Here is a 27,219-nt window from a genome sequence, read left to right as displayed (position 1 = left end):
CTTGTCTGAGTAATTCACCCTAGCAATTAGAATATTTGAACATCAGGTGGGTGGAGCTTCTGTGCCTATGAGGACCAGAGTGAGGCTTCTTGAGGCTTCCCTTCTGTCTGACATCATCAAGAGGAGAAAAAAAAGTGTAACAGTGCATATATGACAGGAAACAGAGGAAATAACAACAGGTCCAGCCTAATATCAAATGTGAGAAGAAAATAGAGTCACCTTGCGTTTGGTCGAGGCCTTGCAGCGCAGTGTGACCTTCTGCAGGTGATTAAGATGGCGGAGATGTTTGGGGGGAGAAAGCAGGGCTGGGATGCTGCTGTCTGCAGAGGAGGAGGAGGAGACACTCAAGGGCTGCTGGCTCTCCTCCTCTTCCCCACCATCAGCAGTAGACTGTGGGTGGGCAGAGGTGACATGGTCCCTGGAAGACTCGGTGGTGGAGGTGATGGTCCCTACAAAGGAGGACATCACAAATACAGCTCACGCCCTCTGATGCTAACACTTGCTTTATGAATATAAAATGTGGCTTACTAAGAAAACTTTTTTTTTTCTCCTCAGTGGCAAAACACTTTCACAGGTCCGAGTTGGTGACTGGCTCAGTAGCATAATGTGCTTCAAGAAAGATTTCAGACACTGTCCTCCAGCAAAATCTGATAAGCAGCTCTGATGTAGAAGTCAAACATACCCAGTGTGCAGCAGGGTGGTGTAGGCTGCGGGGGCTGGTAGATGTACACGGTGTTCGGAGGCAGGGGAGCTCTCAGTGTGGAAAGACTACGAGCCACCAGCTCACGGCTGCGAATCAGCTCAGAGCTGTCGATCTAAGGAACAGAGAGAGAGACTTATCTTTACACAAGCTCTGCAGCCCTGACCTGATGTGTTGTGATGGACAGAAGCATGTGTGCTCGCCTTTAACTAGTAAAATTCAGTTTGATCACAGCAGCTTGTAAAATAGTCTTAACTTCTAGTGGAATCGTTCATGTTTGTGTTCACAATTTTTCATCCTCCTGCTACACAAAATCAACATTTTCTCATTTTAAAAGGTGAAAAAGTCCATACGTGGACAGGCTGCCATTGTTCGAGACATACGTGTCGTCATCTTTAATCTGTTCCCCGTTTAGGTTTGGTCAAAAATGACTTCATGCTTTGGCTTAAACTGCAGTGGTTGCCAATTTCTTTGTGGCCAAAGTGACGCATCGCTGCTTTATGTGGACAAAATACTACAGACGTGAAACAAAACTAAAAGTGTCTTGTTATGAAAAAAAAAAAAGACGTGATAATTTATCTTTATCTGTACACACAAAGATTATGAGGATGCAGCTGCTTTGTTCACCACTTCTGAATGGCTGTCATGTGACCTGTGCTTTGTCGCTGATGGTCAGTTGACAGCAGCGATCGTGGCTCAAGAGTTGGGCGTTCGTCTTGTAATCAGAAGGTTGCCGGTTTGAGCCCCGGCTCCGACAAGTCTCGGTCGTTGAGTCCTTGGGCAAGACACTTCACCTGTTGCCTACTGGTGGTGGTCAGAGGGCCCGGTGGCGCCAGTGTCCGGCAGCCTCGCCTCTGTCAGTGCGCCCCAGGGTGGCTGTGGCTATAATGTAGCTTGCCATCACCAGTGTGTGAATGGGTGGATGATTGTGTATAGTGTAAAGCGCTTTGGGGTCCTTAGGACCAAGTAAAGCGCTATACAAATACATATAGCAGACATACCAGGCTCCTGTTGCCTGGGTAACCCTCTAATATATTTACTGCCACACATCAAAAAGCAAAATCCAGCGCTCTCATTGGTAGTCACTTCAATTGTTCGCCTGGACATTCAGAAAACTTAAGGCTCGCCCACTGCACACCTCCAGGAATCTTTTCAAATGACGGTGCTTGACGCCACTGGGGATCACTTCCTGTGTGGACACCACTTACGCTCTGCCACTTTTCTCATCAAAAGTAAGAAGTAAAATTTATTTACGTATTCCAGTTAAAATCCCTTCATCCTACTTCAATAAGCATGTTACACGCCAATATAGAAAACACATAAAAATATTCCACCTTTAAAGTTCCTGGTTTCAGAACAGTGAATTTAATATCCATTTTTTTTCCATTCATTTTTCATTCATTCGCTTCCGCTTATCCTTTTCAGGGTTGCGGGGGGCGCTGGAGCCTATCCCAGCTGTCATGGGGCGAGAGGCAGGGTACACCCTGGACAGGTCGCCAGTCTGTCGCAGGGCCAACACACAGAGACAGACAACCATTCACACCTAGTGGCAATTTGGATTATCCAATTAACCTATCCCCACAAGCTGCATGTCTTTGGACGGTGGGAGGAAGCCGGAGTACCCGGAGGGAACCCACGCAAACACAAGGAGAACATGCAAACTCCACACAGAAAGACCCCGGCCTGATGGTGGAATTGAACTCAGGACCTTCAGGCAACAGTGCTAACCACCGTGCCGCCCTGAATTTAATATATACAGTAAAATATCCTTTTCTGTATTTACGGGACAGAGCTGTTTTTCTGTTTCTTACACCTAGTCACATTTTTTTGTATTTTTGACAAATTACTGTAAAACAAGTCATTCGATGGAGATCCTCTCCATCCATCCTCAACCTTTTTTGAGCCACGGACCGGTTTATGTCCGACAATATTTTCACTGACCCGCCTTTAAGGTGTCGCGGATAAATACAACAAAATAAAACCAGTACCACTACCAAAAAAAGAAGATTTATTCATAACACACGGGAAAAGACCCAGGAAAACCGAGTTAACGATAAAAACAATAACAATAAAAACCCTGAAAACCATAAATTTCCCATTTCCCTACAGTTCTACTCTGATGAGCCATAAAGTAAAGAATGAGGTAAAAACAAAGAGAAGGCTCTCCACAAATCTGTGTTTAATATGAGTGAGGTGACCGCGGGTGCCCTTTGTCTGACAACAGAGCTCTCCTCCTGAAAGTCATGATGCTCAGTAAAGAAACTGTTGCATTAGTTCCTCTCGTTTTTCCTCATAGTACTTCTTCCCTTTCTGCTGCAGTCATGCTGCAGGTGTAGCGCCCTCTGCTGGTATTTGTTTGCTCTTTTTTCCTCTCTGTCAGCCTGTTTGTCTTCCTGTCATCCAGAGTGAGTCATTGAAAAATAAATGACAAAACTAATTTAAGAAAAAACAAAACAAACAAGCAAAAACAGAAAAAACAAACAACATAATTTGTTGGGGGTTTTTTTTGTTGGTTTTTTTTTAATGCTAACAGGAACTTGGAAAGGAACTCAATGAACTTAATAAAACTTGAGGACCACAGTTTCCTTTTTGTTCAGCAGTTTAAAGTTCTACTTTCTTAAATGAGGTAAATGGTTTTACATCTGCAGCTGGTGCTTGGCTAAAGCCTCAAATGTCTTTCTTTGCCTATAGTTATTGGTCGTTTTTACTTAGGATGACAAAAACCAATCAGATTCCAGGTTTTTTATCATGCCACACCAGAGAAATATTGCACAATGTGTGTGTGTGCTTGTTTTTTTTTACTGAAATACTGAACAGCAAATAGAGGAACAAGCCTAACAGCTTTTACTTCCCCTCGCTGCTCTCTGACACATCTTGTATATTAAACATGGCTGCCCATCAGTGTAGACTAATAATGACATTGGAAAGCTACAGTCAAATCCCAATCCCATAAAGAAGTTGTTCTAAAGAGGTCACACGAACGCCTGAAGTCTTCAGAGATAAACTGAACTATCACAGAGCTCCAAAGACTGACAGACTGATACCTGCGCCTTCCTCAGCAGCTCGATAGTGAGAGCCAGCCAGTCAGGACAGCAGTTCTCCAGCTCCAGGGTGAAGAGGGCCAAGGCCAGCATGGATCCTCTGAGCTATGGAAACACATGAGGGACAAACGTGCTCAAAAACCAAGCTCAAGTTAAGCTTACAAAATGACACATTAAATAAAAAGAGAAGTGAATCAAAGTGGAAATGTTAAAGGTTTGGTGCCATTAAATTGGTCTGGAGTCACAGCTTGTAACAGCAAATGTGTTTTATAAACACACTTTTGATAAATGACTGTGGTATGCTCTGTTTCCTATGATAAAGATTATTTTTGGTAAGTGTGGCAAGTTTGTGACCTGGTTCTTGCTCTGTAGGTTCTAGTCAGAGTGACCCTAGAGCTCACAGCAAATATTCAGAGCAGAAAAGAGCATCCATTGCAGCAGGACAAGATCAGATCTACACACCAGCAACCTGGCCAGTGAGCAAGCCAGCAGGGAAAACCTGTGACACTAGCCTGTTAGCAAAATAGTAGTAGGGGCTTTCCACTGTGGCGCGACTATAAGCGGTTATATTTGATTATTAACCCCTCAAAGACTCACTCTTAGCCAAGACAGGCCCTGACATTGAGGTCATAACACTGCATATATACATAAATATCATAATTTTATTATTTATTGTGTTATCTTAATATTTAAATGAAAAGTGGTATGAAAGGCTCCGTGCTGAAGGCATAATATCTTCAATCTGTAAAGTAAGAAATACTGAGTGTGTGTGTACCTGCATGAGTGTGTGGTCAGCCAGACAGTGGTAGAGTTGCTGAGTGAGCAGGGCGAGGTGCTGAGAGCGGTTAAGTCCCAACATGGAATCCAAGAACCCGGAGCGACACGACAGCACCATCGCGTGGAACTGGAGAGGAAGGAGAGGAAAAATTAATTGATCTGAATGAAGAAAAGAGAATCTGTGAAATTAACTGCAGACTGATTTGAATTGGAAGCAACAACAGCACAAAAAAGCACTTCTAAAAACTGGATTTAAGTGCATTAAAATAAAAACAGAAAGAAAACAGCAGGAATTTCTTTTTGCCCCCAGGTGTCACTAGCTGACTTTAATCACTTTAAAAAGTAATAATGTGTAAGCATTTGTGCTCGTGTGTGATTAGACGTACAATGTGCAGAAAGTCCAGCGCTGTGGCGGTGTGCAGGTCCCAGTTCAGTTTGTCCAAGATGATCCTCTCCATCCTCAGGATCTCTGAGGGAGAACAGCCGCACCCGCTGGAGGCGGCGAGCTCCTTCAGTGATGGCACACACTGGCAAACACACACACGGAGTCAGCTCTAACTGTCCTGATGCACTGCCTACAATCTAGTGTGTGTGTGTATTCACCTCATCCTCCTCACAGGTCTTGGCAGCCAGGAAGAAGCAGGCGATGGCAATGCAGCGCAGGTACTTTGGACGGGCCTGACAACAGTTAACATGATTTATCAGTTACGTATAATTTAAGGATTATATGTTTAATCAATCTGAAAAACCTTTCACCATCTACTCTCCGGGTTCACTTTTAGCGACTATTCTGGTTCTTCCAGGAGAATATCAGAGTGTTCCCAAACCAGCCGAGAGACTTAAGGGCCTCATTCATGAATGTGTGCTTAACCATATGTATGAGTGTTTTGCACACAAATCTGTGATTCATCAACATTTTGTTACCTGAATTTGTTTTTTACTTTACCTTGTTTGCAAGGTCAGTCCCGTCTTACAGAGTTTTCACACATCTTTAAAGTCATTCTACTGCTGCCACCACCAAAAATAACAAGAATAACTCTGGACTAGAAGAGTCAGGGAAACTACCAATCCTCTGACTGATCGATGAGCTGCCAGCCCTGTTTCGTCAGAGGGGATTTCTGTATTGCTCTTAATCTGGTCCCTCACTCAGGACTGATTTTCCTTAGGAGACCCTATCAGGGGCAAACTGCCCCTGACATCATGGTTCCTGGGATCATTCGGGCAGGAACCCGAATGATCCTGCCCCTCCACTTCCAGTTATTGCTTACCAGTTGGAAGGGACTGAAGTGAGAAAGGACAGGTGCACTGCCTGCAGTAATATGAGCAGTATACCAGTTGATTGTGGTGAAAGCAAATCTGTTAATTTGCCAGTCGAAGTACACTCCCGCCCTCACCTGTGGTCATCAGCTGTGAGTAGAGACAGAATGAGGGGGGGGGCTGAGCTCCCAGAGATGGGCTGAGCCAGGCACAGAGTAGAGCTAATACTCCTCTGGCTAACAGAAGCCATGTTTCTATCCTCTGCTTACTGTATCTGAGTCATTCCAGTTCCAAAGTATCCAAATGTATCTTCAACTGAGGACAGGCCAAAATGTCCATGATTCCAAGGTCTAAAGCTACTCATGAAGATAGCCACAAGCACACACAGATACAGTGTTAGGTAGTGTTTGCGACCACAAATAAACAGAAACCAGCTCCTGATAAACCTCAGTGAGAAACTTCCTGTCTGTGTGGAGGGATGCTGACGGGACAATTGGAGCTCACGCTTCCTGTTCCTGTATGAACACACACCGTCAGCTATGAGGCAGGAAATTTAAAGAAAAATCAAGAACGTTCTGACATTGCCCCTCCTAACAAGCTGAGGTCTTGTCAGAAGACCTCTGTTCCCTTTACAGTCTGCTTCCTTTGTGTGGTCTTACACTTGAGCAGCAGATTTCAGCTCCCACACATAAAAATCAGACATTTTCTAGTCCATCAGAGTAGACAAACAGCCAAATAAATGCTGTGTTTACAATAAAAAGATTGCACCTTAATGCAAATTAGGGAATATAGATTTTATCTAACATGATACATTTAATCTAGTCTAATGATTTCAAGTTCAGAGAGAAAACTGCGTAACACTAGGATCATAGGATATTCATAGTATTTTCATATTCTGGAGTATCTGGAGGAAACCAGAATTACAGAGATGTTATCACTCTCATTCATGATTTTGGGCTACGTGAGGCTGCTGAGGAATAAAAAGGACTTTAATAAATGTTATGCGTTTTATAATAGTGGCAGTCTGAACATCAAGACCTACATTCACTCTGTTGTTAATAAGATGACCTTCATTGGTGGCAGAGTCCGATGTTTATCTGCTGTATGTCATATCTGAGTTTCAGTATCCTGATAAAGGTCTAAGACTGACAAACGTTTGATTGTAGTGAAGATTTCTTTAGAACAAATGAAACTAAACAACAATGAAGAAAAAGAAATGTCTGTCATTTGATATATGCTTACAGGAAAACACCATCAACGCGAGCCTTAAAAATGACTTTACACTTTTAGTTTGTTTCCCAGAAATGTGTATTCCCCAATTGACTGATGAGTGGTTGCTGGAGGCTGTTGTTAGGTGCACCAAAAACACAATGGCAATTGCTTTGGTCATTTGCAGACTACTGTGCTTGCAGAGTTCTGGCAACAGCAAGACATAACTTTTACTCTGAAGGCAAATTAATGCTAAATCAATGGTTTGGAAATGATTTTGTTTGATGGTTAAATTTTTTCCTTTTGTAGTCGTCAACTGTCTGCGAGCTCCCTAAACTGGCAGCTAGCCATCAGACCTTTGACAAGCCCAGTCTTAGACAGGCTCTAAAACCATCAAGTGTTCTTGCAGGAATGATTAGTTAGTTAGGCAAACATAGCCTGCTTTGTAGCATAAGTTGCCATGGTGATGGCACGAAGTGAAGTAAACGATGTAAGTGAAGTGAATGGCTCTGAAATCTTAAACCCTCCCTTAAACACACATTTTTCATTCACTTACTGTCTGTTTATTATGAGTTCTATTACATTTACTTTTTAAAAGATTCCCTACACTCAGATTTTCTGATTGGAGGTTTAGGTTGCTCTCTGCAAACCCTCACATGCTAACAGCAGGATTTACAGCACACCTGTTGCTCTCTACATACCTTGATGGGAGCGAGAAAGCGATCCAGGATGCTGACAGCTAACACCAGCGTCTCTGGGTACAGCTGCAGCCTGCCATGGACCTCCGTCAGCCAGCGCACCGCCTCGTCCCGCTGGGCCGGGGAGATGTCTGTATCCTGCAGACAACAAAAAAACCAAAACATTAAGACTGACTCAAGGGTTCGATGTCATTCATTATTCCCTACAGCAAAGTATGACACTGTGCAATTTTTATTTATATATTTTCATATTATTTAGAATTTTTTAAAACTTGTTTATTTTATGTTTTGAAAGCTACTTAAATGTGTTGTATTTAATAATAACTATTAGTAGTCATCTTCCATTACCATTTCTACAACGCAGTCCTGCAGAAACACTGAGGTTTAAGCCCAGCGTTATACCCAACACTGAACTATTTGTGGAACAAAGTTGGAAAAAACAAACAAAGAAATTGGAAATCTTGCAGAGCCTTTTTTTCCTCAAAGACTTCCTTGACAGGGCAAAATGGGGTTAGACAGCAAACTGGAATCTGATTTCAGGTATTTCAGGACAAACTTGAGGCTTCTGCGACTGACACACTTCCACTAAAGGGCCAAACAGGATCCTAAATCAGCTTGGCAGGCGGATTAGACTTGCCAGCAGATCTGCCTCAAAAACATTCCAAGAATTCCTTCTGTAAAGCATCTGAGAACTGAAAGAATTCACCAGCTGACGCACCCTTCTCACAAGTTTGTAACACTAAGATAAAATGGGTTTATATGCCATGCACAGGCTTTCTGTTTGGAAACTCCACTGGATTTTTAATTTGTTAGTTGGTTGAATGGTTCAACATTCAACCATTTAACGGCATTTATGTTATAATTACTGCAGAATGAAAATAACCCTGCAACAAAATCTGTTAAAGCATGACGACACACTGCAAAACCCATGTGCACAATAATAAACTGTACAATATATATGTCTACTGAGCCACTTATTCGACCTTTGCTGTGCTTTAACAAGCCATCTCATTGTTTTATTATTCTGCAGTACAATGAATTTACTGGACTAATTTGCTGCTTTTTCAGCCCCTTTATTGTATGATATTTGGCTACAGTGGTTTAATTTAGTCTTTCCTGCAATTCTGTGTTGTCATATTTCATTTTATGGAGCTCCTTGACTTTATTTAAGCTATTAAAGTTTCTGTTGCTGTAACAAAGAAATGTAACGACTTTTGGGAAAAACAAAGCGCATCCTTATTATAAACGAGTAGAAAATGTGCAGGTCTGACATATAAAACCAGGTGAAAAACTGCTTTAAATGAAGATAAAAGAGAAATAATGTTTCAAAAGATGGATTTTTTTTTTTTAGCCAAATCCTACTATCATACGGTGACCATATTTTGATTTCCAAAAAAAGAGGACACTTGGCGCAGTCATGAAGAACTTTAATAATAGTGTTTGCTTAAAAAAAACTTTTACATATTTAAACGATGCCTTCTCTGTGTGGTTAATGAATGGGGAAATAAAAAAATGTCATATAGGCTTTTACAAGTCATCAAGTGCAAAAAAAAAAAAAAAAAGAGGACGATTAGTCACCCTATACCAGAGGTGGGCAACTCCAGGCCTCGAAAGCTGGTGTCCTGCAGGTCCAACACAGCGGATTTAAATGGCTAAGTTACCTCCTCAACATGTCTTGTAGTTTTCCAGAGGCCTGGTAATGAACTAATCATTTGATTCAGGTGTGTTGGCCCAGGGTAGCATCTAAAACCTGCAGGACACTGGCCCTCAAGGCCTGGAGTTGCCCACCCCTGCCCTATACTATCATTAACAAGTAGAGATTTTTTTTTCCCACCCATCCATCTATTCTTTGCTACACTTGTCAACTGTTCATCCTCTTGTGTTGCTGAGCATCAGCTGCCTTAATGTTGTTTCATATTCAGTGTTACCAGCTTGTCCTCTTGGCTTTCTGTGTGTGGACAATTATTAATATGTATTACCAAACCTTTTAACTATCACTCTACAGGGCCGAACCCTAACACAAATTCTGACCATTTAAAAACTCTAAAACAGAGTCCTAACCCCTAAACAGGCATTTTGACACCTGAAAGTTTAATCGCTCTGATGGACTAAAAGTTACATTGGTTCATAAAAGAGAATTGGACACATTTGATCTAACCTTTCCTCTTTGGTGACAAAACACAGATTACAAAGCACAATATAATTTTAGTTTATAGTTCAGAGCTTTTTACTCCTGTCGCACAAAGATTTAGGTTTACTAAAGGTTTTGAGATTGCTACAGTGCTTAAACCATCAAACGGCACTAAAAACCTCAACAGCAGCAAGTTTCTACAAAAACAATGACCCTGTTAACACCCAAACATCAGCAGGACTCATTACAGTCAGGCATCTGTGCATCAGACATGAGCCAAAAGTTCATTTGTGTGTGAAAGTGGTTTGACAAAGGTGGTAATTACATTTCAAAGCTGCCATTAACTCCAAATTACCAGACACTGTAACTACATGTAATAGTCAGTTATGTGCTAAAACTGACACTAACCTAAAGGGGACATTTTTATATATTCCTGTACTCTACTAAAGTGGAGTAGTTCAAAATAACTTTAGTCTCTCTTACCGCTAGAGTACTTTAGTTCATCTTCTATCTAAAACGAACCATTTTAACTGGCTACCCTCGTCATCAAAAACAGCAAGTGGGAGGGGCTTCTGAGCCTCTATGATATCACAGAAAATCAAGAGTAGAAAAAACTTTCAAACCAAGCGTTCACAGCAATCTGAAGCCTGAGGTTTTGTCTCACAGGGATCACTTGTAGATATACTGATGTTCACTTCTGGAACTATAATCTATATGTATATGAAAATAAAGGACAGAGCACAATAGATCCACTTTAAACCTGCTGGTGAATGTACTGGACTGGCCATTAAATGGTCAATTTTCAGAATGAACCAGAATTTAAGATATTTTATTTTTATTTTGATGTTTCCGTGTTTAAATGAAATCCTATAACAAAACTTAAACATTTCTGATTCGTCACATAGCTTCTGTAAGTAAGTGGCTTACAGTTTCCAACACTGGACTTGCAGGAGAGGCCAAAGGTCAAAGCACAGCTGAATGCACCAGCCAATTAATCTGCAACGTGACACCATCTGGCCTCTCAGCTCTTGACTGTCCAAACTAAAAACAACTGGCCTACTTCCATCTTGTTTGTACTGGCTGGACACAGAAGACAAGCTCAGTCAGAGGCTAAGGGAAGTAACCCAGACACCAGCTTAAATTAACTTCTTTCATCTCTCTCTAACAATTCACTGGCTACATAGTCTCTGCAGTGTCTTCAGGGTAACTTTGGCCAGCCATCCCTTATCATTAATATCAGAGGGATGGTCAAGGCTTCCTGTAACTTCCTGCAGGGTGTGCCAGTCAAGTTAAGAAACTCATCAAATTTTCCAATCTAAAAATGCTTTTTACAAAAAATTACAAATGCCAAAAAGCTACACAACACAAGACTGTTAGCCCAGAAATTCACCACCAAGTCTGGATTTACTTTTATCCGAAATGACTAAAGATCTCCAAAAGGCATCTGTGAAGGTTCTCAGTCATCCAGGTCATCATAGACTAAGGAGCTTGGAAAGAAAAGCGTCTGGACATCTTTAAGTTGCTTGAAGACGTTTCACTTCTCATCCAAGAAGCTTCTTCACTTCCAGGGTCAAACGGTGGAGAGTCCCAGATTTAGTCCCAGATGTTTCATTGACTTTTTGCTTAGTGACTTTTGCTCGCTGTGACTGTAGTGTTTGAGCACCCCTCTTGTTTTTACACCCTAATTAGACCGACTGCCTCCTTGACCTCTAACAGTGGGCTCCACACCTGCAAACTGGGCTAAAGGCACTGATAAACATCATAACTATCTGTTACATCATTTGCTGGAGTTTACTGGCCTCTGTGTTATCAGCTCAGTACTACAAATGAGCTTGGCAGATGTCAAAATGAAGGTTTTTGTCAACCGGAAGTCACGGCCGCTCTCAGTCAGAATTTTTTTCTATTCAACTTTCACTTTTCACATGATAAATGTCTGTTTGAGCCCCACTTCTTCATCTGCATTTATTTCGCCTTCTGGATGCCTGATGCAGACAGGGGAGATCTACCCCTCCCAACCCAAATTGGGAGGGGTAGCTCTAGAGGTGACTTTCTCCCTTTTACCCTTCCAAACTAAAATCCCTGCAGTATAAAATGACCTTTCAACACGTTTCTAGCTTTTCCACACAGAGACAGTGGTTGACACACTAATTCTTGACCTTCTTCCGCATTTAAAATAAGACTCAGCCAGATGTTTCTCTAAATATAGCCCCAGTTAGTTGTTGTCTAACCCTAGCTCCCAGGATTTAGCTCCCAAAACATCTTGCTATCTCCAGATAGCTTCTGATGGGTCCTGTTAGCTCCCTTGAACTCCTTGTTGATGCAGCAGTAGGTGAATCTGAACTGCAAACTTTCAGTAGAAAAGTTCTATTTTATCCTTTTCTTTGCTACAAACTAAACGATAAAAAGGATGTTTCATGTTTATTGTGTTCTGTGCTTCTCTCATATAACCTAGTCTTTGTATTCTCGTATACATGGACTGTTAAATCATCTCAACTCAGCTACTGTTTTTCAATATGCTAGGTAAATAAATAGGTACTTCAGCTCTAATCTGAATACTTCTGGCCATGACGTGTGCCTGCTCCAGCGCACGTAACCATGGGACCATAAAAACACCTGAGTCACCTAATGCAGGTGATGTTATGTATGTTATCATGACTACCGCTGCATTGCTCTCTGGGTGTATTTGGACAATGGTATCAGCACTCAGCAGACAAAAAAGACAAAACCTTCTGTATTTACCAAACAGGGTGATACCTGAGAGAACACCTCCACCTTCAACAACAACAAAAACCTCCACCAGCTGGAAAACACAACAACCGAGACACGTGACAGGACTGAACTGAACTGAAAAATATGTTAGTAAGGAATCAAAATCCACCACAGCACCACACGGGGATTATTGACCCAGGTCATGACCCGAGACAGAGGAAAAAGGTCACCTGAACCTGTCAACCCAGCACAAGGTTCATGCTGCTTGTTTGAATAACCAATCCTATTTCACTAACTAGATAACGTGTTTTTGAAGAACATACCTGAACTAGTTGCTAGAGACATATGCCTAATATTTAGCTAAATAAGACTAAGCTGACACTAATGCTAAACTTAGATTGGGCTTAAAGTAGAGAGGAAATACAAAAAAAACAGAATATATCTAAATTGAACTAAACTAGGTACAGCTCATGTTATAAAGGCATGTAGATAAGATAAGATAAGATAAGATAGAACTTTATTAATCCCTCGGGTGGGTTCCTCTGGGAAATTCGACTTCCAAAAAGCACAGCAACGACCGAAGTTACAGTTACAGAATTGTTATATATATATATATATATATATATATATATATATATATATATATATATATATATATATATATATATATATATATATATATATACACACACACACACACACACACACACACACACACATATATAAATACAGAGACAAATATAAATAAAATATACAAAGGGGATAAATAGAATAAATAGGAATAAAAATAAAAATACAAGTGAATTGCACATTTCAAGTATTGAGTCTATTGCACTGTTGACTATTTACAAAAAGTATTGCACAAGGTATTGTACAGTGAGGTGAAGAGGCACTACAGCTTAGTTGTTCCCCCCTCCTTTGTCCTCCTGTTTCCCCTCCCTCTCCCCTCCAGAGAGGAGTTAAACAGTTTGATGGCGTGTGGGACAAAGGAGTTTTTAAGTCTGTTAGTTCTTGTCTTGGGGAGAAGCAACCTGTCACTGAACAGACTCTTCTGATTGTTTATGGCCGTGTGCAGAGGATGCCCAGCATTGTTCATAATGTCCATCAGTTTCTTTAATGTCCTTTTCTCTGCCACTGTCACCAGAGTGTCCAGCTTCATGCCAACCACAGAGCTAGCCCTCCTGATCAGTTTCTCCAGCCTGGATGAGTCCTTCTTTGCTGTGCTGCTCCCCCAGCACACCACAGCATAGAAAAGTACTCCAGCAACCACCGACTGGTAAAACATCCTCAGGAGCTTCCTGCAGATGTTAAAAGACCTCAGCCTCCTGAGGAAGTACAGTCGGCTTTGGGCTTTTTTATACAGGTGCTCTGTGTTGCATGACCAGGAGGGTTATTCTTGACTAAAATAAATCTCCATTTTCTAAACATTTTCTTATTTTTGACCATCTGATAAACAGAACTGTGCAATATCCTAGGTAAGTGACATCATGTGAGAACATGCACATACACTGGGCGAGACCACCTGAGGGTGTGATGAAACAACACCTCTGTGACGTCAAATAACGACATGTTGAGACGTTCCCAGTAAACGGGGCGAGACCAGCTGGGCCGAGTGACTGTTCAGTGACTCAACGCCATGTTTCTTCTGCCCTGCTGCTTTGTGATTACACAGTGTCTGTCTATGATAATGTCTGGGAGCAGACTACTCTCTGCAACTCCATTATCAACATGCTGATATGGCACCATTCGAGAGCCATAAAAAAATGACAATCATTACATAATCAACAGAAATCAAGTCAGTTTTGTTGGACCTGTGTTGTCTCTGAAAATTTGAACTTTGAGTCGCCTAACACATTAAACCTGTCCGGTATTATTTGTCCAATATTTCAGTGCTGATATTTAAAGACCTTTCAGTGCCGACCCCTTGGCCTGCGCCTCTATAAATTGAACTAGTGCCAGCTCTTTTCAGTAGCCTCGTCTTAAATTCTTGGCTCTATATTTCAGTGTGTAGATGGAAACCCAAGCCTGTGCGAAAGATTACATAAGATGGCCAGTGAGGGCTGAGGCCTTGTGGCAGTAAAGCTCACTAAAGAACCTTTTAGGCAGCCTGTAAAACATTCACCTCTTTGTTTCCTTTAGGATGGATGGATTTACAGATACATATACTAGTTTCTCTTTGTCATTTACCTGCATCCTTAAGCTTCTCCCTCTCTATCTGCACGCCTCACTTACAGTTCTCCTGCTGCATGTGGGAAAGTTGTGTCATTTCACACTGCATTTGTGAATGAGGAGGTCCCAGAATAAGGAAAATGTGCTAATCAGGTGGGTTAGTGAGATAAAAAGGCAACAGATTACAAACACAGTTCTTGGAGGCAGTTGAATATTTACTTTGATTATTTTTGCCATATATCTCCGTTCCAGTGGTAGTTGTTCATATTAAAACTGACTGAAGATTAAAACAATGTTGTCAGCGTATGTAAAAAAAAACACATTCCAGTGGACCAAAGCTTGCGCTTCACACTATTTCGAAGTAATCTGTCTTTTAAAGAAGAAACACATTTTTTCCTTTTAAACAGCTGAGATGTAGCTATACACGTTTGCCTTCGTGTGCACAGATTTGTGGATACTCTTCCACTCTCTATATCTGTGAGCCCCACTCACTCACGGTCTTCTCTTGATGCATGGTGCTAACAATATATTTGTTGCACAGAATGGAAGAAGCTGGGAAAGGCAAGCCAAGAACCGAGAATCCCAGCCAAGCAATGATGCAAACAACCAATTTTTCCAGTATTTCCAATGTTTATTATCTCAGCTTCACTGTCTACAAATACCTCTCATAACTATGTGAGAAAAATGTAGTTTATTGAATTTTCTGATGTATAAACTGAAAATAGTTCACGAATCCCAAGCTAAAAACCATCGGATAGACGAGCCAACAATAACCCTCATTATTCTGCTTTAACTACCAACAGCACCAGCTCTAATGGAAAACATGCTATTAAATATAAATTTGCTGTAGTGCAATTCCCGTACTGGTTTTTCCATGTCAAATCATAATAGTTAGCTATGTGAATACATCAGTTAAATAAACAAGGGTGACTTGAGGAAGCATCTCACCTGTGATGAAGGCTTCTTTGGCACGTAGACCTTCCACATCTTGGCTTCCCTAGAGGCGGCCTTTTCCAAAAGAAAAGACAGCCTCTGGCGTCCCCAGGGTTCGGTGAATTTCATTGTGTCCTCCCTGGGCTGAGCCTACCTCCCCACTGGATACAGCTACCTGTACAATTGGAGGGGCAAAATATCAGAACATTGCCACCAAGAGGGACTGCACCGGTGCTTTTATACTCACAAAACCACCTTTAAGATATAATTTTTAAGGACCACAAATGTGGTTTTCCAAAGCATACGTCTTTATTTTTCAGTGAGGGATTAAAAACAAAGAAGTGACAACATTTACTGAAGGTGGCAAACACAGTCATGAGTCCGCCGTCTAGGCTTCTGGCTTCTTCAAAATTGAATAAATTGAACCCTGAGGAGCTGATGATTATATTCCACTTCTGTCTTACGTCACCTATTTCTTACTAAATGTATCTTGTTCCCTGCAGCTGTCCTAAATGTCCCTTTTATATGTGTACATCATTTTTAATGGATTCAGAAAGAGATTATTAATTATTAATGGTCATAACAATAAATTAAAAACAAAAAAAATATTATTTGCAAATTACACCATTGCTCTTGTCATTTTGAGCTTTTCAAATATGGACCTCAAAACAGCTGATGTCACATGCCCATGGGCGACTTAATTGTTGGTTACATCCATATAATTAATTTTTTTTTCAAATGCTTTAATTTTGTATGTGTAATTTTATCACTTTAAACTCTAAAGAAATTAGACATTTCCCCCCTGTTATTTGACTAATCTCAGAAAATATACTGTAAATTTACCACGGGAATTTCTAAAATGCATTATTTTCCCTGTGCTTTTGCCACTGTAATTTCTAAAGATTTTTTTTTTTTTTTTTGCAATTTATCAAGATTATTGTTTTCTGTAAATGTACCATTTTAATCTCTGAAAATATACACAATCTCTTTATTATGGCTCACTTTAATCTCTGGGTTAAAAAACAAATCTATAACTTTAGCATTCAATCTCTAAAAAGGTTCCGTTTTCCACCTGTACTATTACTAATATAATTTCAAACTACACGTATTTTTTTTGTCATTTTATTAATTTTATATCCGTTTTTTCCTGCAAATTTACTGCTTTAATCTATGAACATTTTTTACCCTCAGAAAACATACCAAGTTCCTGTAAATTTACCATTTTAATCTCTCAAAAATGGAGAACAATTTTTATCTAAATGTATTGTTTAACCGTCCGAAAATATAAACGTTCTAACCCTACATTTCCTATAAGGCTGTGGATCAAATTCAGGGCCGTGGGTGTTTTTGGGGGGTACTGAAGCTCCTGGAGATGCTTAAACTTTGACCTTATCGATCTGAAACGTTAGCTTTGAACCTAGCTAACCGTAATCACATCAGTCACCGTCTAATCTATGACAAACTGAAATCAAACAATTTCTCATTTTATCGGGAAACTACCGTGAATATCCAACTGGGAAGTCCCTTTCACTTCGAAGCACCTAGGCTTCAGGAGCAGGTGTATTACCGACCATTTCCTTATGATATAACCAAGGATCCGGCTATCTTCTGGAGCTGAGCTAATCTGACGTGGCTAGCTGTTCGCTAGCTGACGTAACATGCTATTACTTATATATTCGCTCTTGTTTAAAAACACAAACATAGTTGAAAATGTTGCTCGCTACTCTCCACTATTGTGAAACAAAAACAGCTGCGGTGCGTAAAAGAGTCTCCAGACTGCGTTAACAACACAGCAGAGACATTTAAATGGCTGAGTCAGATCCAGTAAGTAGCCGGAGCCTGGAGCCTTACCTCCCCTGCGAAGCGGAGAAGACCGCAGTTGGGTTTCATCCGGTCCACTCGGTTCAAGGACGAGAGAAAAGGGTGAAAACGGGTACCCGCACTTCACTTTAGTCGTCCATCGTGATTCGGGATAAAAGGGGGTTGTTGTATATAAAATATATAAAAATAAAAGAACGGAATATAGACTGATACGTCTACTTCCGAGGAGGGGACTCGGGGGGAAGAGCGAAACACAAAGTCTCCGCCCACCTCCACGCCGAACGGGAATGCAAAACAATCAAACCTTCAGCAGAGGGTCACGGTCATACTAATAGATGTACCTTCAGGGGGAGTTTGTTTAACAGTTTACAGTGAACCTAGTGTACTCAAGACCATCTAAGATCACCTGTGAGATGGATTCAGCATAGCTTCTACATATGTAGATGCAACCCTGTTTAAAAACACAAACAGCACCACTTTATACTGCATAGGGAGCCCGTGCAAGGCTGCTGACACTGGAGAAATGTCATCTCTCTTTTTTGTCCAAGTCAGTAATCAGGCTGCAGCATTTTGCACTATTAATACACTAGCAATAGATGATTGATTAACTCTAGTGTACAGTGCATTAAAGGAACAAAAGTAAACATAACTCTTTTATATTAAATAAATAATAATAAAATTAAATTTAACAAAAAGATTTTAGTATGTGTTGTAACAAAAGTAGTTAAAGAGTCCAGTTTATCTGTTAACCCCTCAGTAAATAGTCAAGGGACAAACAATATCACCTGCAAAAAACGTTGTTTTCTTGTTTTTTAAAATATATATCGAATATGCACTTTCTTACAAAACAGTGATTTCTAAGATTCACAGCTAAATGCAACTGTAAATGATCTGCATGGCAATGACTCGAGAGGTTATGTTGACAAATAACTGGAGGTAGAGAGAACATGTAAAAAGAAAAAAAGAACAGGCCCCAAGACAGACCCTTGTATAACTCTAGATGTAAAACTGAAATTAGTTAAGAGGCAAACCTTTGACTCCTACAGTATGAAAAGCAGCTTTCAAGTCCAGCAGAAAAAAAGCAGAGCAACCACCAGAATCAGCACCAATTACAATATTGTTTGTGAAAGGACCGAAACCCGACTGAAAGGGCTAGGAAGGATGACAGTTGAGTAAAAACAGAGTTGTGTCAAATCTTAGCTCGTCACAGATTGTGTTTAAGAGAACAGAATCAACACAAAGCTTCTTTCTGGATGTTTCTGTGGGAGTTTACAAGCATTTGTCCCAGGAAAGACTCCATTATGTGGTTAAAAACAAAAGAAAAAGGCTGGGTCTTTCTCTGGTAATCTTCTGTGGGCCAGCGTAACCAAACCGTACTGATCAGTGTGCTGAATGCGAAGTTCATCGTGGACTTTTCTGTGACTCTGAGTCTGATGTATGGCAGGGATTTATGGTGTGTTTCCTACCAGCGTGTGGGAAGTGGTGGTTCCTCAAAAGCAGCTCCAAAGTAAATGCTGACGTAAGGGTTGACTTCTGCCTTTTAAGATGACCATGCACTTTATCATTGACACAGACAGCCAGACAGAAGTACTGATATCATTAGTGGTCTGACTAACAATCTTATCACAGATAAATGAAATTTTAATGCAACTTTCCAGCAGGAAACTGCAAACAAACTACTTTTTTTGGCTTCTGAGGGTTTTTAACAAATATATTTTTCTTTCTTTGCTTAAGCTGTCTTCTCTCGGGCAAGAGGAAAGAAAAGCTCCTAAAAAGTGGTCTAAAATAGACATTTAAACGTTCATTTACGCATTATCTAATGGAAATGTATGTAAGTTAGTGCATATTTAGATATCCCTTACCCACTGATATTTGCATATCAATGGATTCAGCAGTCACACCTTTCAAGCAAACCCTGGTTGGTTTCGCCACCAGGGTTGCATAAAAGTAAAATCATGAACTTTCATATTTGATATTTTTATTCTTGAAGTACTTCTGTGTTTCATTGCGAAGGTTATAATTTATAACCTTCGCAGTTGTTATTGAATTATAACTTATAATTCAATAAAACCATAGCTAAAAACATATGGGAGACTTAAAGCTTATAAAGCCTTACTTTAGTGTTATCAGATCTGACTCTATACATGATGTTTTCATGTTAAATTGGACTTTTAGCTATATACCCATTAATTTAGACTGGGGTCTTAAAATAACTTACCAAATAACTCCTGACAATACATCAGAAGATATTCTCATTCTGGTTCATTGTGATGTTACATGAACCCAGGTGTAGAATCTCCCATTCCGCTTGTTTTTATAAACTTTATTGGGCTTGCCACAGTATCTTTGAATTTAATCACTTTTGTGTTGAATTCTTATTTAATATAAACATCTTCATTACATCTGAAAGATCTTAGAGTATATAAAAACACTGGTATGCTTGTTTAAGGTGGAATTGAGGTTTAACCATTTACAGACATATTGTTTCACATCTGACACAGACAATGAATAAAAAAAACTGTCCAAAAAAGGCACTACGTAATGCTATGATTGCGTCAGGTCTCTGTGTAGGCACGATCCAATCAAAACATTACATTTTGGGCGGACTATTTGAACGCAGCAAACTTCGGTTTGCTGATTGGCTCACGGTAATGTTACTCAAGGTGGGCTTGTTTCTCGCGATCCAAACGCTGTGTTTCCGTTTCTCCGAGCTGTATCTGTGGATTGAAGCTGGGTTATCTATCTCCAGTGTAAATATGGTGAAAATGCTAATACGGTGGTACAAAAACACCAGAATCGAGCTGCAATTTGTGCCTTTAACACCCTAAAAAGGGGACAGCTGTTCGTAAAGCGATGGGTCTGATTGGTTGTGGCCGGGTGACGTCGAGAAGTAGGCGTGAGCTCACTCAACATCAACAAAGGACAGAAAAAGAGAAAGACGAAAGAAGAGCAGAAGAAAAATAAGCCACAGCAGGACAAATATGTGGATCTAACTCACAGAAACAGGTAGAGTAAACCATTAAAATACATCACAGTTGCATTTATTTTACTTAGAGCGTTCACTTGAGCGAGTAAAGTGTCGTTTTTTGTTTTTGAAGGTTTTTCATTACTGTCGACAGGAACTCGTCCAGAAGCGCTTAAAAATAGCAAATAGGTGAATTTTATAGTTCTGACATTAGATTAAAAGCATTTAATGTGTGTTTTTCCTTAAAATTGATATGTTTGCTTCAGTTTGCACGTACAGCATAGAGGCTTCTCTTCGCTGTTGTAGCTGGTATCATCTGGACCCGTTTTCCTTTTTTCTAAGCTCGGTTAAACTCACTTTTACAAACCACTGCAATGACATATAATCGGTTTATTAAGTCAACTCTCTGCTCTAGTTCTCAATTATTAAATATCTGTGTGGGTAATCGTGTTTCCGTAGTAAAATAGTTAAGATATTTCATCATTTTTAAACAGAAGCCCCTCCCCCCGCTCCGACTACAGAGGATTTAAACCATTAGCTAGCGGAGGCTAACCGTCCACATCAACTACAAAAATTCAAAAAACAAAACCAAAAGACAAAAACAGTGTTTTTAGACGTGTGGGGCAACTTGATTTGTATTTTAGGTCGTTAATTTACAGCCATAACAGGAAAAAGGGGTACTTGTTTTTCGGTCAGGGGATCGAGAAGACGTAGACAAGCGGAAATCTGACACCGAAGCCCAGCTGAGGGAAGTGGGCCGGGCCCTGGGCTCTGACCCCCAGACTGAGAGTGCACGGCAGTCACGTAACAGTTTAGCAACAATGTACCCGAAAATGTGAAGTCGTGTGACAACATGGTAACAGTGTAGCAGTTTAGCAACGACCGAGTGATTAACTTAGATCCTCAACCTGGATACAGATTATCTGACACGATTCCAAAGACTTCACCTCAAATGTGTCCTCTTCATTCACATTATTCTCATGATATACTCAGGCGTCTACAATAAAACAGACTAGAAAGCGTTTGTTTCTGCTCTGTGTGAAATACAGTAAAACCGGATTTTATTTTTCCCAAAAAGTTGATAAAACGGAGCAAATAATACGATAAAACAAAAGATTAATAGAGGATAATAAGTAAAACAATGTGCCACATAATTCCTCAAATAGAAATTAAATAGAATTTAGTAGCTTAACATGGTTTTCTTGGTGGGGATGTGGTGTTTGGGGGGAGGGGATGTGTTCATTAGCAGCTCTCCTCCCTCTATAGTTGAGGCAGTGAGTTTGTTGCCATACTCACGACAAGTCTATTCACGCAGCAAAAAGGTTCAAAATATTTTCATATGATCACAGAGACCTTTTTTTTTTGTCAGGAAAGGCCAAACCCTCTTTGGGTGGGTAACCTACAGATGTTTGAATGCAGTAAATAAACCCCCTGCTAAATGGCAAAAATCTCGAAAATATAATGAAAAGTTAAGTAAAATGTTAACTATGGAACAAAACTAAAATGCAAACGAATGTGCAAAAAAACGAATCATGAAGAAGTCGTGAGCTACAGGTACAGAAAAGAGCTAATTGTTGCATGAGTGGCGCTGCTGTAGAATGTTAAACTGCCCAGAGGCTCTGTTGATTTTGCTTGATTGAGCTGAGTCCAAACGTCCTTGTGGAAAGAAGTTTGTGCATCTGGTGACTTTGAATAACCTGCCAGATAAGGCAGCAGGTAAATCAGGCAGCTGCCAGGATGCAAACAGGATTTAAAAATATAATCTAGATTTGTATCATTCAATAGTTAGAGGCATAAGTGTGATTAACTCATTCACTGCCAGCCATTGGCAGTGAATGAGTTAAACCCATTGACTCATTCACTGCCATTGACGGCTATAGACGTCAATGGCAGTGAATGAGTTAAAAGTCACTTTTTTTTTTAAACAAACAAAATGGAGAAAAGCAGATTTAGGAAGAAATCAGAAAATTCTGGTTAGAAGTGAATTTCATAACATGTAAAATGTCATAACAAACTCACCTCAGGGGAAACTCCAAACTTCTGCTCTGCTCTTCATTGTGACGGAGAGTTTGCAGAAATCCTGTTATGTATGTGTATTACAAAAATGCTTTTAGTTTCAGTTACGATTTGCAACTATTTGAACTATGACAGTCTTGTAGCTGCCGAGGAGCACAAGCTCACAGCAAAGGCTGTAAGTCGGCCTTTTCTTAGGTTACAGCATAAAAACTAAACTTTGTGACTTTTCTTTCCTTGCAGTGTCGGTACTGTGTTTTTAAAAAAGAAAGATCACTTCCTGCAGTGCCAGCTGAGACATGGATGCCTTCAAGCTGATGAAGGAGCTGAGGGTGAATTGTGAGCAGGAAGTGCATTACCTCCCCAAAGTAATGGGACTCAGCGCCATTGAATCCACAGCGCCGGTGGGCACCTGTAGATCTAAGCATTGCTAACAGGCTTCTTAATAACTGTGAAATTAATCAACAGTGTGTCTTTATTCTCCAGGGTGACAGTCGGATCTCGGCCAAGTGCAGAGATGCCAAAGTGGAGGATCTGTGGAGTCTGACCAGCTTCTTCGGTTACAGCACGCAGACGTTCGTCCTGGCTGTTAACCTGCTGGACAGATTCCTCGCCATGATGAAGGTATGAGACGTTCACACCTGCTAGGAGCAGACACTGCACACTTTAGCTTCAGAGGTTTCTTTACTTAATTGTTGTCTCTCCTCCCATCAGATCCAGCCCAAGCACCTGTCCTGCATCAGCCTCAGCTGCCTCCATATAGCAGCCAAAGTGACAGAGGAGGAGTGCAACCTGACGCCCACCGACGAGCTCATCCGCATCGGACAATGCCGGTTCACTGTGTCCGACCTCGCACGGATGGAGAAGATCATCACCGAGAAGCTCAACTTCAAGTCCAAAGCCGTAACCGCCTTAACCTTTCTGCACCTGTACCACCAGATCGCGCTATCGCACTGCACCGATAGGTGAGGCCCTTACGAACACGAGGTTACATATTCAGATTTGTGTCTGCAAATAGATGATCCGTTACAGTTGATGTTTGGAAGCTTGATGATTCCGGATTGGGTTCAAAAGTCTGGACGACATTCGATTGGCAAAAAGTCTTGATATGTGGGGCAGCAGGCAGTGTCTGACTGAAGTGCACTGATAACACCCGTTTTCTGCTGTTGGCAACAAAACTTTGCTCTTATGTAACCCTGCCGTGTTGTTTTTAACCAGCTCAGCTTGGGTCAAAATGCCACATCAGAGTTTACACCAGTTTGTTTTGTTTAGAGCAAATTAAGTTAATTGAAGAGTTGCACAGAATTTAACTGTCCTCATATTTGACATCAGTGTTTTAAGTTGCCCAGTCCTGCTAAGTGTGTTTACCACTGCCACCTGGTTGTGAAACTGAACACTAATCGGCTGACCACTTGTGACTGACAAAGATAATGTTGAGCCACCTTTTCAATTCTCAGTTTATTGCTATTAATAATAATAGCAATGTGGACAAAACTGATGATTGCGTGTGTTCGAGAATTGTTAAAGACCCGAACCTGATTGCATGTTTGTGTCTGTCCTAACAGGAAGACTACGCTCAGCCTGGAGAAGCTGGAGGCTCAGCTCAAAGCCTGTCTGTGCCGGATCTCCTTCTCCAAAGCAAAGGTAACAATTCCATGTCTGTCCTGGTTAAAAACTGACAAATGCATTTTATTCTTGACACAACACTGATCCTGTTTAACTGTTTTCTTTTCTTTTCCTTCCAGCCGTCCGTCCTTGCGTTGGCACTGCTGAGGCAGGAGATTGAAGCCGTTCAGTCAGAGGACATGTTGGAAATAACCTCTCACATCCAGAGACACCTCAAGGTAGGCTGTTGCCAAACAGTGCATGACTTCATTACACAACAACTCATCCGGGGAGGGGAAGGTGTACAAATCATGGGGAAAAAAAAACTGAGAAATAGATTTTCTACACCAAAGTCAACAACACAGAGCAGGTGGATTTCAGAGGAAATGAGAAGTTTAAATTAGCAGATGTCTCATGACTCCATTAAAAGAGAATTAGTGTGGGCATTTTCCTGGATCAGCCGCACACAGGAGGCATTTTTAATACATGTTCAGACTTTTACTTGGCAAATGTGAACAACTTTATTAACTATCCTTACAGCCTGCGGACTTGCAGCTTCAAGATGAGACTCCAGTTTTTAAATAGAAGAAGTGAGCACTCGAGTTATGAATAGCAGCAGCCGTGTATCGTGAGAGTGTTTATTCTTAGCCCAGCTCTGGTCCAGAATATTTTCTTTATGTTGATGTCTGTAGTTATGTAACCTGGCATGTTGTGATGGCTCCATGTTAAAAAGGAGCTGATGTCATTGATCTTTAGCCCTTTTGTCTTTCTCACACTTGCAAATCACCAACACCACTAGGTTTGTTTAATTGTTAAGTAACTGGATAGTTTTAAACACACCGTCGTCTTGTCAGTGCGAAGTGCAGACAGTTAGACTGATCTGCTCCCCTATTTGTTTTCAGATTGCTGATGCTGACCTGGTGCTGTGGAGCAAATGCGTGGCCCAGTGCCTGTCAGACTACGCGTCCCCCGAGTGCAGCAAACCCGACCACAGGAAGCTGCAGTGGATCGTGTCACGGCGGACCGCCCAGAGCCTGCACAGCTACCGTAGTGTCCCCGAACTGCCCACCATCCCAGAGGGCTGCTGGGATAAGAGCGAGAGGTGAGGACCCCAAACACACCCAAGCAACACTGCCGTCACACCTCCAAAAACACAACCGATCCTGAATTTCTTGGTCTTAGTGACTTGTTTCAAGCTATAGAAACCAATCAGACTGACTGTACTGGCTTCAGTTTCACTCTGATTTGATCACTTCTTTCAAACACTCCTACCACCATCAACAACTACAAAAACAGAGGCTAAATGAAAAAGGAACCAAACACACCCTTTGTGTCATCACATACGCCAAATATTTCAGCCTTTGCAGTGACGCAGCACAGAGAAACGCCCTGAAAAGTCTCTGTCAGGTAATCTAGAGCAAGTGTAACAGCAGTGAAGGAGGACACTTACTGTTTCTGGTGCTGATAAAGTCAGAAAAATCTATGAAATGAAGTTTAAATCAGTGGAGAGAGCTCTGCGTTTCTTTTATTTTATTTGCAGTAAACACTTTCCTGTGGCAACAAGCGGCAACACTGAAGTTTCTCCTGTGTTGAAACTGTCTGAGCTTGTCAGGGCCTCTCATATCTCCCAGCCAGTCACATCCCACTGACACAACTGTTTCCATGACGTCACATGAAGCCAGGGTGGCCTCGCCTTTATGTATCAAGGACAGCTCCTTTTTATTTCTACGTCAGTGTGTTGAAAGCGAAAAGAGGAACAGACATGGTTCCAGTGGGCGGGTATTTAAGCACAAGCTGAGTACACAAAGCTCCCGATCAACAAACATCTTTACACACCTTAACAGTTCAGTCAGCTGAGTCAGACAACATGAGATCAGCTGATAGTCTTAAGTGATATGCGGAAGTTTGAAACAGCTGACTGGTTTTGTTTTGCTTTCATTGCTCAGCCCATCTCCATCCCAGTGCCTCTCAGCAAGATCAGAAATGACCAAATAGATTTAGAAGAGATCAGTTTCTATCACTTAATGCTTTTTTTTTTTGTTTGTTTGTTTGGTTTAGTGCAGCTTCCAACTGCCTTCAGTTGGTTCTACTGCCAAGAAACTCCAATTAAATTAAGAATGAATGGTGGTTGATTAATTGATTTAAAATAATTTTGAAAAATGTTATGATTTAGCTTTTCGGTGAAAATACCCCAATGCACCAGATTAATTTTCTATTTTTAGAGGGTGATGAGAAGGATGAAACAGATTTACTCATTAAGAGCCCACAGAGACTACTGCTGATACAAAAACACACCCAAACCAGACACAGACTTCAAAACAACCCCAATTAAGATACTCTCATTCCAAACATACCTGTGCAAGGTACAACCACTCCACACGCACTACTAATTGTTCACCTTGAAATTGACGAGATACTAACAGTCCAAATTCACCTCAAAAACACGCCAAAGCAGGAGAGCTTAGCAAGATACTAACAGTGTTACATGTCAGATGCTACCACTATTAACGTGACTCAGGAAGTTACTACCATGGTCGTATCAACTTGCCAAAGCCTCTACATATGACTGTACTGACCTCATACCTCCCTCTGTGTGTCTACAGCGAGGACTCGTGTGAGGATATGATGAGCTCGGGTGAAGAGTCTCTCAGCAGTTCTCTGGGCAGCGATGCCGAAGGTTCCTTCTTCCCTCCTCACCTCCGTCGCCAAAATCAACGCCAATACCTCTATGCCTGAAGCCTCTGCCGCCCGTGCCTCGCCGTTTCCACCCCCCACCACCCCGTGTTCTCCTGCCGTTTTTTAATTTATTGTTCAATAAGCTCTGGTGCTGGTGGAGAATAGCACAACTGGCAGCTGAGCGGTTAGACATCCTCCAGGTAGATTTGATAGACTTAGTTTGTAGATGTGTCGGTGCATGTTGAGATGTCACATTCCAGGATGCAAGTTTTTTTTTTTCTTTTTTTTTTTGTAAGGATATAAGTGATGTTTTGCAGATAAACTCTGGGCAGCCTGGTCTTCAAGGTGCTGAGCTAGCAGACACATGACGGTCGCTAAAATGTCAGATCGGGCTGGAAGAGTAATTTGCCAAAACGTGGCGTTTGTTTTTGAGTATGTCTTTTGACTGTTATTAATCCAAGACTGTTTTAAGGAGTAGGAGGCGTTTCTCTGGCGTACAGAGGCTGAAAGCAGCA

At 41.1% G+C, this 27,219-nt stretch overlaps 2 protein-coding genes across 3 annotated transcripts in view; one reads left to right on the top strand and one right to left on the bottom strand.

Moving 5' to 3' along the window:
• The window catches only part of ccni (cyclin I), a 30,876-nt gene that overhangs the window by 1,604 nt on the left and 2,053 nt on the right, over positions 1–27,219 (bottom strand). The window contains exons 1-9 of one of the 2 annotated variants that reach the window (XM_080876567.1): positions 17,476–17,705; positions 15,640–15,799; positions 7,686–7,820; positions 5,122–5,196; positions 4,905–5,045; positions 4,517–4,645; positions 3,745–3,846; positions 683–815; positions 220–449 (exon numbers count right to left, since the gene is read on the bottom strand). In XM_080876567.1, coding sequence (XP_080732693.1) covers positions 220–449; positions 683–815; positions 3,745–3,846; positions 4,517–4,645; positions 4,905–5,045; positions 5,122–5,196; positions 7,686–7,820; positions 15,640–15,753 — 1,059 coding nt within the window. In that variant the 5' untranslated portion in view covers positions 15,754–15,799; positions 17,476–17,705. Of the gene's footprint in view, positions 1–219; positions 450–682; positions 816–3,744; positions 3,847–4,516; positions 4,646–4,904; positions 5,046–5,121; positions 5,197–7,685; positions 7,821–15,639; positions 15,800–17,475; positions 17,706–27,219 lie in introns of those variants that run through there. The other variant, XM_080876568.1, reaches the window with a different exon arrangement.
• Positions 19,805–26,846, top strand: ccng2 (cyclin G2). The gene is made up of 8 exons (XM_080876570.1): positions 19,805–20,451; positions 22,667–22,827; positions 22,910–23,047; positions 23,138–23,388; positions 23,989–24,067; positions 24,169–24,267; positions 24,931–25,130; positions 26,632–26,846. Exons 2-8 carry the CDS (start codon positions 22,723–22,725, stop codon positions 26,762–26,764), a joined length of 1,005 nt encoding a protein of 334 aa, XP_080732696.1. The 5' UTR covers positions 19,805–20,451; positions 22,667–22,722; the 3' UTR covers positions 26,765–26,846.

The sequence above is a fragment of the Rhamphochromis sp. 'chilingali' genome (assembly GCF_963969265.1).
Source record: "Rhamphochromis sp. 'chilingali' genome assembly, chromosome: 2".
NCBI classification, from domain to species: domain Eukaryota; kingdom Metazoa; phylum Chordata; class Actinopteri; order Cichliformes; family Cichlidae; genus Rhamphochromis; species Rhamphochromis sp. 'chilingali'.
Note: the sequence above shows the minus strand (reverse complement) of the source record. Positions and strands in the feature narration are given on the sequence as shown.

Excerpts from the sequence above, each read along its gene's own strand:
- ccng2 (XM_080876570.1), top strand. The coding sequence starts at position 22,723 with ATGGATGCCTTCAAGCTGATGAAGGAGCTGAGGGTGAATTGTGAGCAG. Across the intron at positions 24,068-24,168 it reads TCTCCTTCTCCAAAGCAAAG|CCGTCCGTCCTTGCGTTGGC; the intron begins GTAACAATTCCA and ends TTTTCCTTCCAG. Across the intron at positions 25,131-26,631 it reads TGCTGGGATAAGAGCGAGAG|CGAGGACTCGTGTGAGGATA; the intron begins GTGAGGACCCCA and ends GTGTGTCTACAG.